We start from the raw sequence: 18,727 nt of genomic DNA on the forward strand, positions 1-18,727 counted from the left end.
GTACTGTCTACGGCTGCCGTTGCACTACAATTACAGTATTAAGTAGCTGTGACAGAGAACATATGGCCTGCAAAACTCAAAAGTGTTTACCAACTGGTCTTTTTATAAAAGGTATGCTAACCCCTGATAAAAATTATCCAAATATTCGGGGCACCTGGGTAGCTCAGTCATTAAGCGTCTGCCTTCGGCTCAGGTCATGATCCCAGGGTCCTGGGATCGAGCCCCGCATCGGGCTCCCTGCTCTGCAGGAGACCTGCTTCTCCCTCTCCCAATCCCCCTGCTTGTGTTCCCTCTCTCACTGTGACTCTGTCAAATAAATAAATAAAATCTTAAAAAAAAAAAAATTTCAGGTGCTATTTACTTAAAAAAAAAAATCCAAATATTCAATGTATAATCAACTTTTTAATTCAAAAACTCACAAATTCTTTCAACTCTAAGTTACCCAGGCTATAACTTTGAATATGTAGAAAATCTGGTTAGGCTATCCTCACATGTGACATTAGAAAAATTCTACCCCCTCACTCTAATCACATACATCTAAGTGTTCATTTTTAGACGACAAAGAACAAAAACCAAAATAAAATTTTAAGTTCACTAATCTAGAATTTGTACAAATTTCAGAGGACTTGATTTACACCTTTGTATTCAATAAAAAGTGGGACTGAAGTCTGGTATAAATGCAAGATAAACAGAGTATACATCTATTATAAAAACACCTATTGTATAAGCTATATACAAAGTAACAGAATGATTCTAATCACTTGCTCTTAACAATGTCAAACTGTCCTTATTACTCATTAAAAACCAGTTCTAATTTCCTGTCAACATTTGCTAATCCCAACTGGAATTAGGAAAATAACAAAACCATTACTTTAAAAAAAAAAAAAAATGTCCAAAATCCATACTTCATCGTTTCAACTTGCCTTACCTACAATTAGTACAAATTAGTTCAAATCCCTGAGCTTCTATTGTATGCTAATAAAATGAAGGAACTTATTTAAGAATATGGGTACCAGTGAATTTTCAATAAAAAATGCTGTTTATAGAAGGAATAAGAATGTAAACTGAAGCACATAAAACATGAAGAAATAATATTTTAATAATTTATTTCAGTGATACACCTGAACATGCCAAGTTTAAGTCAGCTGATCTCCCAGCACTTTGAGGGCTCATTTTGTACTGACAGTTAATCAAACACGTGCCTGCAGAACTGGGCAATAACTCACCCCATAATCAAAAGCTATTTTTTCATCTAGAGTTTTACTATCTTGATCACACATATAAGGTAAGAATACAAAATGCTTTTTGTAACTGGGAGTGATACTGCTCTCTACTTACTAGGATTTTTTTTCAGATTCTTACAGCTATGGGTCCTGAGCAACATGAATTAAAACTTACTTTTGTATTATTGATGTAATCTGTGGGATTCATCTGCACAGAACTAGTGAAAAGCTGAAAGACCAAACAAGAAAGATGATAAGTTTAAAAAATATTAAAAAAGAATTAACTGTGTGTTCAAAATTTTTATACAGCCATGTTGGGTGAAGAGATGTAGCTCCTGCACTAGGAAGTTTTCATACAGTCAAACAGTTTGAAAGAGAAAAGCAGGAAAGCAGAAAGAAAAACATACAAAAGCGGGGCAAGCTAGCCCATGCATCAGCTGTTGTAAGAATTTCTCTATAAAACAGTGGGGCAAATCACTTAAGACAAAGAGTGGTTTACCCAACTTCTCCTCTCCTTCATTTCCTTATTATTTTCTCTCTAAATGCCTTTGGCTTTAAGTGGCACCCAGGACCGAGTTCCTTGCCCTGACAGTAAGCCTTCAGTGCTGATTATGTGAGAAATTTACAGAATCTGCTCTATGACGGTGGCTCCTAAATTACACCTCAAACAGAGCCCTCTGACCAAATGGCATACCTCCTTGCTGGTTTTCACCTCATCTAGCAACAGAAGATGTAAATGCTAAGACTACTGCTTACTGCATGCCTCAGTCAAGCCAGTTTACAGACATAACTTTTAAGTCATAAGCTTCATTCATTCCACAAGGATTTATTGAGCATCTAAGAAATAACTGACATCATGAAGAATACAAGATGAAGACACTATTCCTGCTCTCTAGGAGCTTACAATCTAAAAGAAAAGAACAACATCAAATAGCAACATATCAGATACAATCCATTATTATAATACTAATGGATGGTGGGGATCAAAAGTACTAAGAAGAAAAAGGAGAAAATCGTGTGTGTGCGTGGGTGCATGCACACACGCACACACACACACAAAGATGAAACAAAACGTCTTGATGAAGCTATCCAACACATTAGTCACTGAAGAATGGTTAGGACTTGGAGAGGAGAATGGAGGGAAGAATAAATTATAACATTAGCAATAATAGAGAAGGAATGGTTGGGGGGAGGGGGAGGTAAGTTCTAGCAGTAGACAAGATGATCAGTCCAAATAACATAAAAGTTCTGAGTTGAATAGTAAGTTATATGTGTAAAGTTCAAGAAGTAAAGCCAAGGCCGGTCAGAGCATAAGGCCACATTCTGTCAGCAGTAAGAGCCTTGGAAAAGGCCTGAGCAAGGAAATACAGTGATGAAAGCATTTTAGGAGAATGAACACACCAAATGGTTAACAGGATAGAACGAAACGCAGATAGATAACTCCTCCACAGTCTCTAGACATTGATTCCTCTCCTTAAAGTTCCATTTTCAAAAAAAAAAAGTTCCACTTTCATGATAGCCCTAAAAATATCTCCAGCTCTTTTCTTTTAATTTCCTCCCTTTCATACTACCTACTAATCCATGAAAAGGAAGAGACTCAGATCCTTTAGAGTAGACAGTTTACATGACCGCCAATCTAATCTCTGCCAAGTTCAGCTTGTCACTGCCTCTGAGACCTGACCAGATTTTGTCCCTACTGAAAGTGGCATCTGTAGAGTATAAGCTACTCACTCCTTCTTTGCCCCATCCAACGTCACCCACTAAATCAGGGATAATGGGGCACCTGGGTGGCTCAGTCATTAAGCGTCTGCCTTTGGCTCAGGTCATGATCTGGGACTGAGCCCTGCTCCCTGCTCAGCGGGAAGCCTGCTTCTCCCTCTCCCACTCCCCCTGCTTGTGTTCCCTCTTCTCACTGTGTCTCTGTCAAATAAATAAATCTTTAAAAAATAATAATAAATCAGGGATACCTTCACGTATTCCCAGTAGATGCATAGTGTGAAGCAGAAAAAAGTAGACCATACATGAGGAGCTGACACAGTTGGTTGAATCCTAAAGCCAGGCCTCTTCTGCTGACTCTACACAGTCACTCAGAACTGAACTCTGCAGAGAACCCATGAACTCAGCATACCTATTCATGTCCTTACCATCTTTGCCACCTCAGAAAACAAGGCAACCTATGGGTGATTTTTACAATCAGCATAATTCAAGGATGAAATAATGAAGGTCTTAGATGAGGGAGGCAACAGAAAGTAGGGATGATCTGTGAGTGCTATTTTTTGAAAATACACAGGACGTGATGAACAATGAGATAAAGATAAGGAAACCAAATGACTCAGTGATTATCCTCCTGGAAGTCTGATACCACTACAGAAAATAAGAAAGCTGAGAAGTGTAGCTCATTTAGAGAACAAAGAAAAGTTTGGGGTTAAACACAAATAATCTAAGGCAAGATCTTAACTGATGATCCCAAAGGCATGGAATTAGAATTCAAGCAAAGTTTACTTTAAAAAACCATTAAGAGCTGGAGATATAAATTTGAGAACAATCCTATAAGCCAAAATCCCTTCACAGAGGAAGGACAGAAAAAGAAGAGACATAGAACAAATAAAAAGATAAAAGAATGGGTACCTTGGGGAATACTCACAGATAGAAAACAGGAAGAAGAAAAGCTCTTAGAGTAAACAGAGAATAGTTAGGAAGACAGGAAAAAAAGTTCAGTGCCTCTAAAATCAACAGAAGTTCCACTGTCAAAAATAACCAGTATTAAAAATAATAGCACTAATTATTTATAATCCCCACAAGAGCCCTTCATGTTAGGTATTAGCCACATTTAACAAATAGGGAAACTAGGCAAGAGAGGTGAACTTTCCCAAGGTTAAATAGCTTAAGTGACATGAGCCAAATGAAACCCAAATCTGTCTGATTCAAAACAAACCTACTAGCCCAACGGCCTGATTTTTAAAAAAACTGTAGCCTACTCACTATGGATAAACCAAGGCAGCACAGGCTTACAATAAATAAGCAAGACAATGCAGGGTTTCAAAAGAAATATAGAGTAAAAAAGTAACAAATAAAGCCACTCATTTCTAAAGTTTTATAGTAAAAGAATTAGAGAAGCAAAATGGTAAATGATCAGAGCAACACATCAAAACGTTTAAGATGGAGATCTGTATTCACTGAAGCGAGATGGGAAAGATCAAGGACAGAGACAGAAAAACAGAGAGGCAGAGGGCAGGTGTACAAATAAGCTTAAAAGAGAAACTAAGCACTTCCTCTAAGAAAAAAGAGGAGATTCCACAGCTTATGAGAGAACCAGGGCATGGTGATTATCCTCTGTGAAGAGGGAAGAGTGGGCTAGCTAGACCAGGTCTTGAGGACAGACAAGTATAAATGTTCCAAGGTTAAATTAAAATAATCTAATTAAAGACAGCAAGGATTTGTAGAGGGTCAGAATTACGGAATTTTATTTCCTTCTTATGACCTAAGGGACAGCTATTCTAAAGGTCCCTGGATTCAGGGACTGACAGAATCAAGAAGGGCTGACGAATTACTATTAACAAATTAAAGTAGGTCATTAACATGGATGTTGAATTCACTTAGGATGATAACACAGGCCAGTATTGAAAGGAAATCTTCAAAGAAAGTGAAATACATGCTGTAATATACTGATGATTTGGAAAGGATAATCAAATCATGGATATTGACAAAGACTGAGAGGCAGATGGGTAAGGTGGTAAATTAATAAGACTGAAGAGTAGGAAAGGACTAATTCCTTTTAGCCTCACCAAGAAGCTCTTAAAAGGACAAGACTACAGAATACTTTGATGTGAGAGAGCTGCATTTTAAGGCAGAAAATGCAAAAAAAAAAAAAAAAAAAGAGCAACAAAACTTCTCAGGATAAAGAAACATATTTACAACAGAAAATGGAAATCATTGAGAGAACAATATTCATCTGGATGGGACCATTCATCTGGATGGGACTAAGCCACATAAGGGAGAGAGGAGTGGTAGGAGCAAGAGGGAAGAGAGCAAGAAAGATAGCGCCAGAAATGGGAGATAAGGATTCACAGTGCAGACAACACTGGAGTCATGTTCATGTAGGTGGTGGTGGAGACTGGAACAGAATAACCGTAGGACTCAGGACATAAAAAATTTAAAAATATAGCAAATATAATAAAATATAATTCATTTGAGTGGAAAACATTAATTCCCAAAGTATTAAAAAGTGTCTCCATGCTGTTTCCTGCCCAAGTAACTCTATTACTAAATTTCCACCAATTTCCATTCAGTGACAATTTGTTCTAGAGCAAAACAAATACGGCAACAAGTCCAGAGAAGACCTGGATTTAGTAGTACTGTTGAACAGAACTGATATGTTGTTATAGGAGGATTAACTGAATTGCTATTCAGAAATGGGTAGTGATCACTGTCCTGAACCCATCTGCTCATTGTTTGATAAACAAAATCATTCATTTAAAAAAAGAAAATGCAAAAACAGTGAGAATACAAAAAAATGATGTAGTGATTTATAAACAATATACGTAAATACACAAACTGCCAGTAGAGCAAAGATTATTCAAAGTACCTACATCAACCAGGAGATCTGGGTCTATGCTAAACTGTCTTCCTGACAGCATGGCTTGGAAGTCCTCTAAGCTGCAATCAATACTGTCAAGATAATCCAACAGCTCAACCCTGAGGAAAAAAAGATTTAAAAAAATACATCAAATATTAGGTTTCCTTGTTTTTACATTTAAAATCACATTACAAAATTTTTAACCTTAAGAGACCCTATTCAGTATTTGAGATTCCTGAAAATGTGGTTAACTGAGAACTCACAGCCTTTATACAAAACTTTAGTATTTACAGAAAATAGATTCTGCAACACAGTGTGATTTATCTTTTTTCCTCTACACTATAAATTATAAAATGTTTAACTTCTTATTACTGATTAATGCTACTAATTTCTGGTTTCCTTATGCTATAAAGTAAATCCCTTAATGGAGATTATGTTATTCCACAGTCCTGATAAAAACACAAAATACACATACACACACGCTTTATGGACATTTAAAACAAGTATCTTATTAAAGAAATCTAAGGAATTGCCAAGAAAATTTCAAGACTGCTCCTGGGATGATTAAATCCTTCTCAAAAAACATTTGCAGAGCTCAGCCCTGACCAAAAGAAAGAAAGACAGATTACATGGGTTCATAATCTGAAAGGAAGATCATTCAAAGAGAATAGAACATGTGAAGTAAACAAAGAAAGCAAATAAACTCAGATAACATCTACATGAGCACTCACTTTCCCAGAAGATTGATGTTATCATTTAAAATGGAATCCATCATGGTCACAGGATCTTCTGTGGTCAGACTAGATGAGCCATTTAGCTGGACAGCACTAGACATAAGAGGACTGGTGCCATCACTGCCTGAACTTAGGGATTCTCTGGCTGGTTCATTCTGATCTCCACTCTGAATGACAGGTGCATACTCATCTTCATTGTCATCTTCAACAATGACAATATCAGGGTATTGGCTACAGCTATATCAGCAATATGAGAAAGAACCAATTACATTTTCAAATGCATTCAATAAATTCATTCTGTCCATTCATTCTCCATGGAAGCTTTCTCCCCAAAACACATATTAAAAGGCTTAAATTTCTTGGGTGAGTAGCTTAACCACAAATATTGATTCATCCTGTGATACGAGACCACAAAGGATGAATTAAAGATGTTTAACTCCAAAATTAAAAAAATCAGAATTCTCATTACTTTTTGTTGGAAGTCTTTTTGCTGAGGGGAGAACATCTGGTTAAATAATTTGGCTTTTTCAGTTTAATAATCCAAATATGAGTTACAGAGTAGTTTATCATAAAGTGGTTTTGAATTTAGCTCTTTAATAACAAAAGTAACCAAGATTTTCACAAATTTTACTTCAAATTTCCTTACTTGGAGGGATCAGATATAACATCCTCATTAGTTTCTGGAATAATTGGGATATTTTCTTCATCTGCGTTATCATCAGTTACATCATAAATGATGATGTCATCTGAAATCCGCTCCCTTGCCTTTAAACCTTCAGTCCTACTGTGTGGAACCTAAAAAAATCAGGGAAAAATATCAAAAATTGAAATTATATTGACTACCAAACAATATACCATTTAAAAAGTGCTAATTGGAGACCCATTGTTTACTAAATGTTAAGGAAACAATTTAGCTATGTTCTCTGCCCTAACAGGACTCAGACTAATTGGTATTCGTTATCAATTCACAAAGGTATGAGGTGTGTTACTTTATTCTATTTAACTATTTCTTTTACTGTAAGGAATCTTGAAGATGGCATGCCTCAGAATGATTCCATGAAAGATCCTCACATTTTAAAGTATTTTTTGTATCCAAAAGGTTAAAAAAAAAGTCTTAAAACTTCACCAGGAATTTCAAGCATAACCAGATGGCCACTGTGCTGAAGAGGATAATTTTATCTCAAGCTACTCTATTGACATGTGGTTTATTCTTTCTTATTAAACGCTTTCGTTAATAGGAAAAAAAAACCATTACAAGTATTCCACAGTTAAAGGTCAGCCTGAATTTTTAGCAATAATTTTTTTTATTCTGCTACAGATATATTCAGATCATAGGTACCTAAATAAAAAAGCATTCAATTCACTAAAGCAAATTAAGCTATTATAATGCAAAAATCCATAAATCTCAACAGTAGATAAATCTGAGGTAAAAGATGTAAAGTACTTAAAAATATATAAATCCAGTTAAATTAAGAAATCTTCATCCATTTACATTGAGTCTTCAATCCTAAAAACACAATAGTTAGGTATGCTTACTTAAAAATACTGGGAAGAAAAACCTGATATTAACTCCGATTTGCCAAAGAAAAAAAATTTTGGTACTTCAATAACAAATCTGAAGCAGTATTTAGAATTCTAAGATTTGAATGTAGCAATGACAATCATCTATTAAAAGAAGTGTAGACTCTGGGCGCCTGGGTGGCTCAGATGGTTAAGCGTCTGCCTTCGGCTCAGGTCATGATCCCAGGGTCCTGGGATCAAGCCCCGCATCGGGCTCCCTGCTCCGCGGAAGCCTGCTTCTCCCTCTCCCACTCCCCCTGCTTGTGCTCCCTCTCTCGCTATGTCTCTCTGTCAAATAAATAAAATCTATAAAAAAAAAAAAAAAAAAGAAGAAGTGTAGACTCTGGACTGAACTGATTTGCCAACTGTGTAAGTTTGACAAATGATCCAGAGAGTCCATGACAAAAATAAAGGTAAACAAAAATGTTTTGCAACTGCTAAAGAGTCTAGTCTATGCAATTTATAATAAAAGTTGGAAACAATTTAAAATAACCAATGGATAAATTAGTAATTACATTATAATATTCAATTGATATCAGGTAGTAGTTCAGATCTAAATCTGTTTAAATCTCAAAAGCAAAACCAAATGAAAAAGTCACAATGCAAAATGGTATCATTTATATGAAGTTTAGATACATACAAAATAATACCAAATATTGTTCATGAATTCACACATACAAAATGACCATGGGGATGATAAATACTAATTCAAGATAATGATTATCTAGGAGAGACTGAAGAGGAGGCAAAAAACAAACTTGGGAACAGGCAACTAAAACATAATTATATTTATAATACTTTATTTCTTAAAATATCTAAAGCAAGTAATAAAAAAATGTCATGATTAGATAAAACTGGAGCATGAGCACTTAGATTATTCACTGAACTTTGAATGCAAATTCTGAATTCATGAAATACTGCATACTATAATAAAAATTGGTCTGAGATAATATAAAATAGAATTTAAACAAAAAATTACTTTATGATGGTGATTATCAGCTGGTTCTTTGACTATATGCTGAAACAGATTCTTCTTTTGGGCTCCATTAGTGTTTAGAAGTAGAGGCCTGAAAATCAGAATATATTCATGAAATTCAGTGAAGCAAACATATAAGAAATTTCAACTGCTCCTAATATTTTACCCTCCCATGAACATACACACTTTAATAATAAAAGATTTCAGTTAGTGATACACAATGAATTCTTAAAAATGGTCACATCTTAGGAACAGAAACTAGGAGATGGCTGTGTCTAGGGCTTTGATTTCACCATTCTTTTATACTATTTTTGTTAAAATAAATACAATAAACTACTCTCTCTGGATATACTTCATTGCTGACTGAACTGTATCACTCTTTATGAACTGTACTTACATAATAAAAAGTAAGTAGATGATGTAAGAACTAGTTTGTGGAAGCTGACTTAAGGCCATAGCATAAGGTGTAACCATAACCAAGCTTTGCTAAAACTTTAGTCTTACAAGATAAGTTTTTTCTCCTTCCAACTATTCCTTTGTCCACTATCCTTCTTAAGGTTTAGTTGTGACAATGGCAGTTACTAACACTTTCCGGTATCACAAGCCATAGTCAATATATAGGTTTTTAAATTCCTTATTAGTGGATTAAACATGAGAGATTAAAGTTTTTGATTTTTTTTAATATATGACCTTCTTTTAAGGAGTTTCCCTCACTCAAGCCTTCTAATGTTACATTAAACTGCTAATGTGAATAAAAATGGATTCCTTATTAACTATGTATATGTCTGTAAAGTGACCAGTTAGGCTATCCTTGTCTCTGAAAAACATTAGCAGGATGACAGCAGGAAGAAATAACACTACTCTTGAAATGCTGAGAGTATAATTTAACAAGGAAGGACTATTCATCTGGGACAACAGACATACACTAAGCAAATGTAGGCCATGCATAGTTAAGCACTAAAATGTTTAGTTGTCCATGAATAGGTCAAACGAAGTGTTTTACAACAAAAACTTACCTTTTACGTTTTAAACTCACAAGTTGGTTATTCTGAACCAGTGTAACAATAAACTGGACAATCTAAAAGGAAAATATAAACAAAAAATTTTCCATCATAGACTCCTCTAATTCTTTAGTCCATATTACAAGTCTTATAAAATTAATTCAAATACATATTTTCTATTCTAAGCCACATAATTTCTCACATGTTAACAAATTTGAAATCTTGGGTGCATCTTACAATTGTTATATAAAGAAATAATCAGTTTCCAGGCAGAAGAATAACCTGTGATAAAAGTTGCAGCTACCTACGATACCAAAATGCCTAAGACATTCATCTACCCATCCATCCATCCACCCACCCATCCATATATCTACCCAATACTCAGCTCAGTTACTTGTTTTGATGCTAAGAACCAAGCATGCCCGGATAGAGATCCCAAGTTTGTATCAAAAAGAAAAAAAAAAAGTGACAGGCAACATTTTTCTTAACCCAGGTAACACAATTTGAGGCAAAAGAGACTGCCAGCTCTTTCAGAAGAGAGCATAAAATTTTCAAGGTAGGAAAAGCTTCTTGGCTTATTCTAGAAAAATTATTGCTTAATTAAAAATACTGTCATGGCATGCCTGGGTGGCTCAGTTGGTTAAGCATCTGCCTTCAGCTCAAGTCATGATCCCAAGGTCCTGGGATCATGGGCTCCTTGCTCAGTGGAGAGTCTGCTTCTCCCTCTGCCTCTGCCCCTCCCCACAGCTCACTCTCTCCCTCTCTCTCTGACAAATAAATAAAAGCTTTAAGAAAGAATATTGCATGAAATATTTAATTATACAGCAACAGAAATAAACCCCAAAATACAGCAACTAGAGGTTATCCAAAAATAAATTCACAATTTTAAAGTTAAAATACATATACTTTTTTCAAATAAACAATGAATAGATTTTGTTTTGGATGGTGTTGCTCTTAAACATCCAAGATACCCATAGGGCCAATCAAGAGAAGTTGGTTTAATCTTCAGAGCTTGATTAAATTTAAAAGTACTAAACCGATCAAGACATGCAAACAATCTTTCATATGACAGTGTTTCATAAAGTGTGGTCCATGGACCAGCAGTATTAGCCCAGGAACCTATTAGACACACAAATTCTCAACCCCACTCTGGAATTGCTGAATCTGAAATTCTGAGGACAGGGTCCAGCAATGTATGTTTAGCAAGTCCTCCAGGTGATATTGATGTGAATGTGAGAATCACTGGCTTAGGGTATGCCTTGAAATTTATTGTCATCTTCCTGAAGAAGCTGAAAAGGTGAGGATCATATGGTGAACTATGAAAAGCAGTATATCACTGAGAGGCTATAAATAAAGGCCAAAAGGGACTGGAGGACTATTTAGGCTCTTTGCAGAAAAGTTAAACAGCATTAGAGTCATGAAAAGGAAATTAACCACTAAATTGTTTATTCAAAAGAAAATGTTGACTGACGGCTGATGAAAAGACAAATTTAAGCTTAAAGGTACCTATGAAATAATTTGGCTTCAGTTACTTTTGTTAATTTATAAATGTTATAGAAAAATTCTAAAAACATTAGTGGTTGAATTTATGAGAACATGAAGCATTGGCTAAATTTCTCCTGAAATTTGTTCTACATATTAGTTCTCTTATGACAATTCTGCATCACGCTGTACAAAGCTTCCTTCCTGAAGGAAAAGATAAGGCATCTAACATTTACGGCATCTAACTTCTGGACCTGACAAGTTCTATTAACAGGTACTATTATCCTATTCTGTAACAAGTACCTATACCAGGTAACTCACACACACTATTCCAACTAATCCAAGGCCAAGGAGTAAAATGACAGATGTATGAAGCCATTCCAGGAATAGAGAAAAGATTATCAGCTATCACTATGCATTATGAAAACTCCCTAGAGCTCCACCAAACCACATATATTCAAACTCAAATTTGAACAGACAGAATGTTAGCTTTCATGAAAAACTGAAATGTTATGTATTTTACCAACTTTCTTTGCTTTTAGGAAAAAAATTATATAGTATTATAAGCCAATATCTAACTATAAAACACTGTTTTCTGGAAAAGTTGAGAAGATTTTTTAAAAATAAAGTACAGGTTTAATAAAGTACACCTATCGTTTTAAATCAGGTATTCTTAACAGGGTTGCATGCTGGAATCAGCTCTGGAAGTTGTGAAAATATATGCACTTGGACTAAACACTTAGAACTGAATTCTACATTCAACCCTCACTTGCATACTGATTTGAAAAGGAAAAAAAAAAAACAAACACTAGTATACCTATTTTGACTACAAGCCAAAGACTGCAGCCATTCATCTCTGTTCTAAGCCTGCTCCACTAGACCCAGATTCTGTCATAACCCTATTTTTAGCTAAAGGCATCTCAGCACAAACCAAGTGAAGCACTCCCACCCTTCCTCCCCCACAAAAACCTGTTGCTTAAACTTAAGAGTCTAGTTTACTCATGAGCAAAAAATAGCTGCCTTAATTACTTTTATGTTTCAAGTCTTATTAACATATGAAAGCTGATATGAAAAGACTAAAGCACAAGGACACAAGGCAACTGAGAGATTTTCAGTTCTCCTAGTAATTTTCAGCTCAGATACTAAAATCTACAATTTATTTTACAACACACTACTTTAACTGCTTTTCCATAGAGATTAATAATGGCATACACTGATAATTTTTTTGAACTCATAATTTGGTCAACTGATTTGAAAATTTTAGTCATTTGTCTTCTAAGACCATATTTATGCCTTTTCAAGTAAAAAAAAAAATAGTAAAAACAATAACAACAAACCCACACAGTAAGGCTGTCATTCACAGTAAAAAATGTAAAGAAACTGGTAGTTTTCTTTCTATTATGTTCCTAAAAATAAAGTATCTTTAAAGTTGTTCTATCAGGCTAAAGGTCACTTACTAAAAGCTAATGAGACTCAAGCTGAGAGACTATGGAATAACAATACTTAGCTAATGAGAAACGTTTCTTATTAAAAAGAAAATACAACAGTTGACCTAATTTGTTTGATTTCATAGTTTCACTACTATATGTGAACCTAATACATAAGAAGCTAAGATCACTCATTATTCAACAGAGGCTTTTTTGGGTCACAAATGGAACACAAATTAAACAAAGGCAGATTATGGTCATGGGGGAAAAAAGCTTACCTTTCGAATAACTTGTTGCTGTTGTGCATGTTTTGCTCTTAATTCTGACACCTCCTTCCATAGAGACTCATTTTCACTATGTTATCATTTTTTAAAAAACAAAACAGAATTTTGTCAGAAAGCCAGACCTCAAAATCTTTAGTTAAGAATACCAGGGAACTTTGCTATATATTTTCATGAAATTGGAAAAACTCTGGTTCAATTACATAAAATGGCAACTATCTTGACACAACTCCAGAATCATCCCTTCATAACTACAGTACTTTCTACTCATGGCAATATAAACACAAAAATGTAAGACTCATGCCTATAGCCATATAGTAGCAGGCAATTTACTTCTCTGGCAATGTGGTTCATTACTTCTTGTTTAAAAAATAAACTAACCTTTCAACTATGCCTACCAAGTGAATTTAGGACTTGCGCTTAGAAAAGAATTCTTAAAGGAAGTGACATTTACCCAGCACTACCTGTGCTCCAGGGATTATGCTAAGCATTTTATGTGTATTTCTTATTTAAACTTCTATAAAATCAGTCAAGAAAGGAATTATTTATTTTATAGAGGAGGACAATGAGACCCAAGAATTGCGAGGACTTGCCTAAGATCACACGGATTATTTGTATTAAGTGTTGAAGTCAATCAGGTCCTAAAACTATCTTAAAATCTGTTTCAAACATACGAAAACACTAAAAAAAGTTTTTTTAAAGCATGTCTAAATATATGACAAACCAATAACTGGCCTAGTAGTAACAGTTTCTTTTCCTTCATTAACTTTTATTGAAATTGCACTGTTCTGTTATTAAATGTTAGCTGCAACGATAACACTGAGAAGGCATGAAATAATTCACCTATTAAATACTTTAATTTTTGCTCTTGTTAATTTCCATAATATCCATCTTCCTCAAGCCAAACTCTTACAAAAGGGACTTCTATATCTTACATAAAGAAGATCTTGAAAATAAAACTTTAATACTTACTGAATAACTAGGGTATTTTCTCTGACTCAGATATTTAAAGATAATACTATCATCTGCCTACTAAACATAAGTAGAATGGTTACCTCTAAAACTTACAGGATGAATCTGGGATCCCATTCCTTAAGGGCTAACCCTGAGATTCAAGGAACTGGGTCAAAGGGCACCTCAGGAGACACAAGATACATACAATAAACTGGCATAAGTGATTACATAAAATATGCAAAATGGGACAGCTTAAAATTAAGCTTTATTCAAAAAGGGAATCAAAGTTCAAGGTTACTCTTTTAATGAAGACACTTAAGACAGCTAAACTAATGTCCCACATTTGAAATGGGAGACAGAATCCATAAAATAACTACTCTCAAGACCTCAGTCCCTATTAGGATAAGAGAAAATCCCAACCACTTACTAAGGAAAGTACACATCTACTCTATATACAAGTTGTTATTGTGGCAAGTAATGGTGCCAAGAACTGCAATAAAGCAAAAGCATGTTTCTATAATAAAAGTTTTGAATAATGCTTTACCACATCTAGGTAAGATAAATACCAAGTAAGGCAAGTCTCTTGCATCCTTTTTCCCTATTTTTTATGTCTTATTTTTTCCTAAGAGATAGACCACATAGAAAAGTTTTATGAAACCACCATAAAGAATATATGAGTAACGTGTAGTGTTTTTCAACGGCTTGTATGCCTTCATGTGTGTGAACATCATATGAAAGCTAACCTAAGCAGAATCGTATTTCCTACATTGATTTAAAGATCTACTGTTTCATCAGTGGGACTTGTGCATCAAATTGTTTTAAATGCCCAGATTTATAAATTCTTTTGAATACTGTCAAAAAATATAATACTGAGGTAAAGTCAAGGGCTACAAATCAAAACTAAAGGGAACCAATACTTAGAGAAAAATGACCTTTTACCTTGGCTTCAACGATGTGATCTAAGTACTTAAAACACTAACCTTCAACCTCCAACACACACACACCAACCCCTATATTAAAATTATATTTGGAAATAATACTTTACCTTTTTAATTCAGAAAGCCTGGACTCAATAGTTTCCTGTTTTATTTGAACCTTCTGAGCACTACTTATAATTTTTGTTAAATCTTCCTGACGAATCTTATTTTCTTCTGGTTTTGAAGATGAAACCTTTTGAAAGCAAATTTAGGAAATCAAATACTAAACACCATGTTTTTAATTCAAAGTTTCCCTACTGTGTTTTGTAGCCCATTGAGGAACTCAGATTTAGTTCCAAAACGCCCAGGACAGGATTCTATAAAAAGAATAAACTCCAGGGGCGCCTGGGTGGCTCAGTCGTTAAGCATCTGCCTTCAGCTCAGGTCATGATCCCAGGGTCCTGGGATTGAGCCCCGCATCGGGTTCCCTGCTCGGTGGGAAGCCTGCTTCTCCCTCTCCCACTCCCCCCACTTGTGTTCCTGCTCTTGCTATCTCTCTCTGTCAAAGAAATAAAATCTTAAAAAAAAAAAAACAAAGAATAAACTCCAAGACAGAGAATAAGAAATAATCAATCTTTTTTTTTTTTTTAAATGTGCAGAAGTTTCCACAAGCAGGAACAACTTAGGGACTTTTTTTCATTCCCTTTCACCAAACTCACTGTAATTTCCCCAAGCCTCTTTATTATCACATTCCACGTTTAATTAAATTTATGCAGTAACAGCTGCACACTGGGCCATTTTCTTTCATGGTCCATTACTCTTTTATCCCCCTTTTTTGTGGATTTAGTAAAAATATTTTATTTCAGCAAAAGATACCATTAACTAAAAAATGTATTATTAAATGCTTACTATAATGCAAGGGACTTACTTATTCTCAGTATTGGATATTCAACAGTGAACTACAGAAAAAGCCCTCCAAGGGAGTCAACATTTAACAGGAGCTAACATTTTTTAAGCTAAATTGGAAGGAGTGACCCATCCCAATATGGATGATTCTTCACCCTCAGTCAGAGTGTAAACATTTTCCTTCCCTCTAGGAGAGAAAAAATATAAAACAGAAGGAAATAATTAAAGCTTTATTAGTCTAAGTCATTCCAACAGGGAATACCTGTGTATTTCTATACATTCTTAATTTTAACAGGTGAAATACTGTGTTGGCCAAGTATGCTATATGGTAATGCCTTAAATAAATCACATTAACAATAGCTCACCTTCCTTTTAATGTTCTCCAACAAGTCATCCTGGCCTTGTTTGAAGTAAGGATGCTGAAATTCAACAGGACCATCTCGTTCCTGCTTTACAATTCCAGAGTCAATATGCACAACCTTACGGAAACCATCTGAAAAAGATTAAAAATTTAGATGACTAAAACAGACAAATAATTTCCCTTTCCTTTATCAATGTAATGGGAAAAAATGGGTTTAATCAGTGGCTGATGATAGTACTCCAAATAAAATACTGCCCGTACTCACACATATTCAGTTGCCTCACAAAGCTTGCCATATTATTGTGCTTGAAATATTTGGGAAGAATTTCTTTTGCAAATCTTTGTTCATCCAAAACCAGAAAACTCTGGCCATTCTGAAAAAGAGAGAAAAAGTCAATTAACTGAAGTCCTCTTAGGTGATACAATATGAACCCCAAAACTGGGCAGTCCTTCCATGATACTTTTAGATCCACATTTTATTCCTATTAACAGCAACAAGAAACAAACTATAATTAACTGCCAAATTGTAATTAAGCTTTTTGATGTCAACCTCAGAAGTTCAGAAGTATGTCTAAAACCAAAAGCTGCATCACGCACTATGGTGAAATATTAGAATTTCCATTAAATCAGAAACAAGAAAAGAAATACTGTAAGTAAGCAACATAATTATTTAACACTGTTTTAAAACCAATGCAATTAGACAAAAATAGACAAAATTTAAGAGAAAGTCATATCATTATTTGCAACAGACATATCTTTGCATAATCAAGTGAAAAACTGTAAAAAAACTTTCAGTAAAATATCAGGCTAATAATTAATATTTAAAGTCACTAGTGTTTTTCCATACAAAAAAACAATTTGAACCTTACTATAATACAGTATCAAAACAGCACAGTACCGGCATAAACACAGAGACAGACCAATGGAACAGAATAAAGAACCGCCAAATACACCCTTACATAGAAGGTCCAAAGATTTTTGACAAGAGTACCAAGACCATTCAAAGGGGAAAGGAGAGTTTTCAACAAACAATGCCAGGAAAACTGGATACTCACGTGCAAAAGAACAAAATTTATCTTACACCATATATAAAAATTAACTCAAAATGGATCAAAGACCTAAACGTAAATGCTAAAACTATAAAAATAGTAGAAGAAAACATAAGGGGGAAAAGCTTCATGACACTGGATTTGGCAATGATTTCTTCGTTAACATCAAAGGCACAGGCAACAAAAGCAAAAACAGACCACTGATGCTACCTCAAACTTAAAAACTTGTGCAAAGAACACTATCAATAGAGTGAAAAGGCAACCCACAGAATCAGAGAAAATATGTGCAAACTGTTTAACTGATAAGGGATTAATATCCATAATAAAGAACTTCTACAACTCAACAACAAAAAAGAAACAACCCAATAAGAAATGGGCAAAGGACTTGAACATTTTTCCAAAGAACATATACAAATGGCTAATAAATGCATGAAAAAATGCCTTACATATCACTAACCATTAGGGAAATGAAAACCAAAACCACCATCACCACTTCATACCCCTTAGGATGGGAATTATTTTTAAAAAAATACCAAATAAATTGAAAATAAGTGCTGGAGGAATTGGAGAAATTAAAACATTGCTGGTGGAAATGTGAAAAATAGTGCAGCTGCTATGGAAAACAGTATGGTGGTTCCTCAAAAAACTAAACACGGAATTACTATATAATCCTGCAATTCTATTTCTATGTATAATCCCAGGGAACTGGGCAGGTACTCAAAAAGATATTTGTATACCTATGTTCATAGTAGCATTATTTGCAATAGTCAAAAAGTGGAAGCAACACAAACGTCCACTGACAGATGAACAGATAAACAAAATTTGGAATATACACACAATGAGTACTCAACCTTAAAAAGAAAGGAAATTCTGTCAGGTGCTACAACATGGATGAACTTTAAAGACACTATGCTAAGTGAAATAAACTAGCCACAAAAGGACAAATACTGTACTATTCTACTTATATGATATCTAGAATAGTCTAATTCACAGAGACAGAAACAGAATGGTTATTAGGGCTAGGAGGAAGGAGGACTTGGAAACTACTGTCTAATGAGTATGAGGTTTCAGTATGGAAAGGTGAAAAACATTTTGGAGAGAGATGGTAGCGATGGCTGCATAATAATGTAAATGAACCTAATGCCACTGAACTGTATACTTAAAACTGGGTAAAATGGTTAATTTTATGTAAGGCATATTTTACCATAACAATTTAAAACTAAAGTAAAATAAAAGATTCCAATAACAGAAAAAATGTCACATATCTAAAGATAAATCTT

At 34.6% G+C, this 18,727-nt stretch overlaps 1 protein-coding gene across 3 annotated transcripts in view; it reads right to left on the reverse strand.

Moving 5' to 3' along the window:
• Nucleotides 1-18,727, reverse strand: part of HSF2 (heat shock transcription factor 2) — a 36,960-nt gene that overhangs the window by 6,834 nt on the left and 11,399 nt on the right. For 2 of the 3 annotated variants that reach the window (XM_028117088.2, XM_028117086.2), the window contains exons 2-11: nt 16,664-16,772; nt 16,403-16,530; nt 15,260-15,384; nt 13,258-13,333; nt 10,086-10,147; nt 9,073-9,160; nt 7,180-7,328; nt 6,531-6,770; nt 5,813-5,918; nt 1,399-1,452 (exon numbers count right to left, since the gene is read on the reverse strand). In XM_028117088.2, coding sequence (XP_027972889.1) covers nt 1,399-1,452; nt 5,813-5,918; nt 6,531-6,770; nt 7,180-7,328; nt 9,073-9,160; nt 10,086-10,147; nt 13,258-13,333; nt 15,260-15,384; nt 16,403-16,530; nt 16,664-16,772 — 1,137 coding nt within the window. The remainder of the gene's footprint in view (nt 1-1,398; nt 1,453-5,812; nt 5,919-6,530; nt 6,771-7,179; nt 7,329-9,072; nt 9,161-10,085; nt 10,148-13,257; nt 13,334-15,259; nt 15,385-16,402; nt 16,531-16,663; nt 16,773-18,727) is intronic. The other variant, XM_028117087.2, reaches the window with a different exon arrangement.

Source organism: Eumetopias jubatus, unplaced genomic scaffold (assembly GCF_037043125.1).
Source record: "Eumetopias jubatus isolate StellerSeaLion01/CBP00866 unplaced genomic scaffold, mEumJub1_p1.0 scaffold_6, whole genome shotgun sequence".
Lineage (NCBI taxonomy): Eukaryota > Metazoa > Chordata > Mammalia > Carnivora > Otariidae > Eumetopias > Eumetopias jubatus.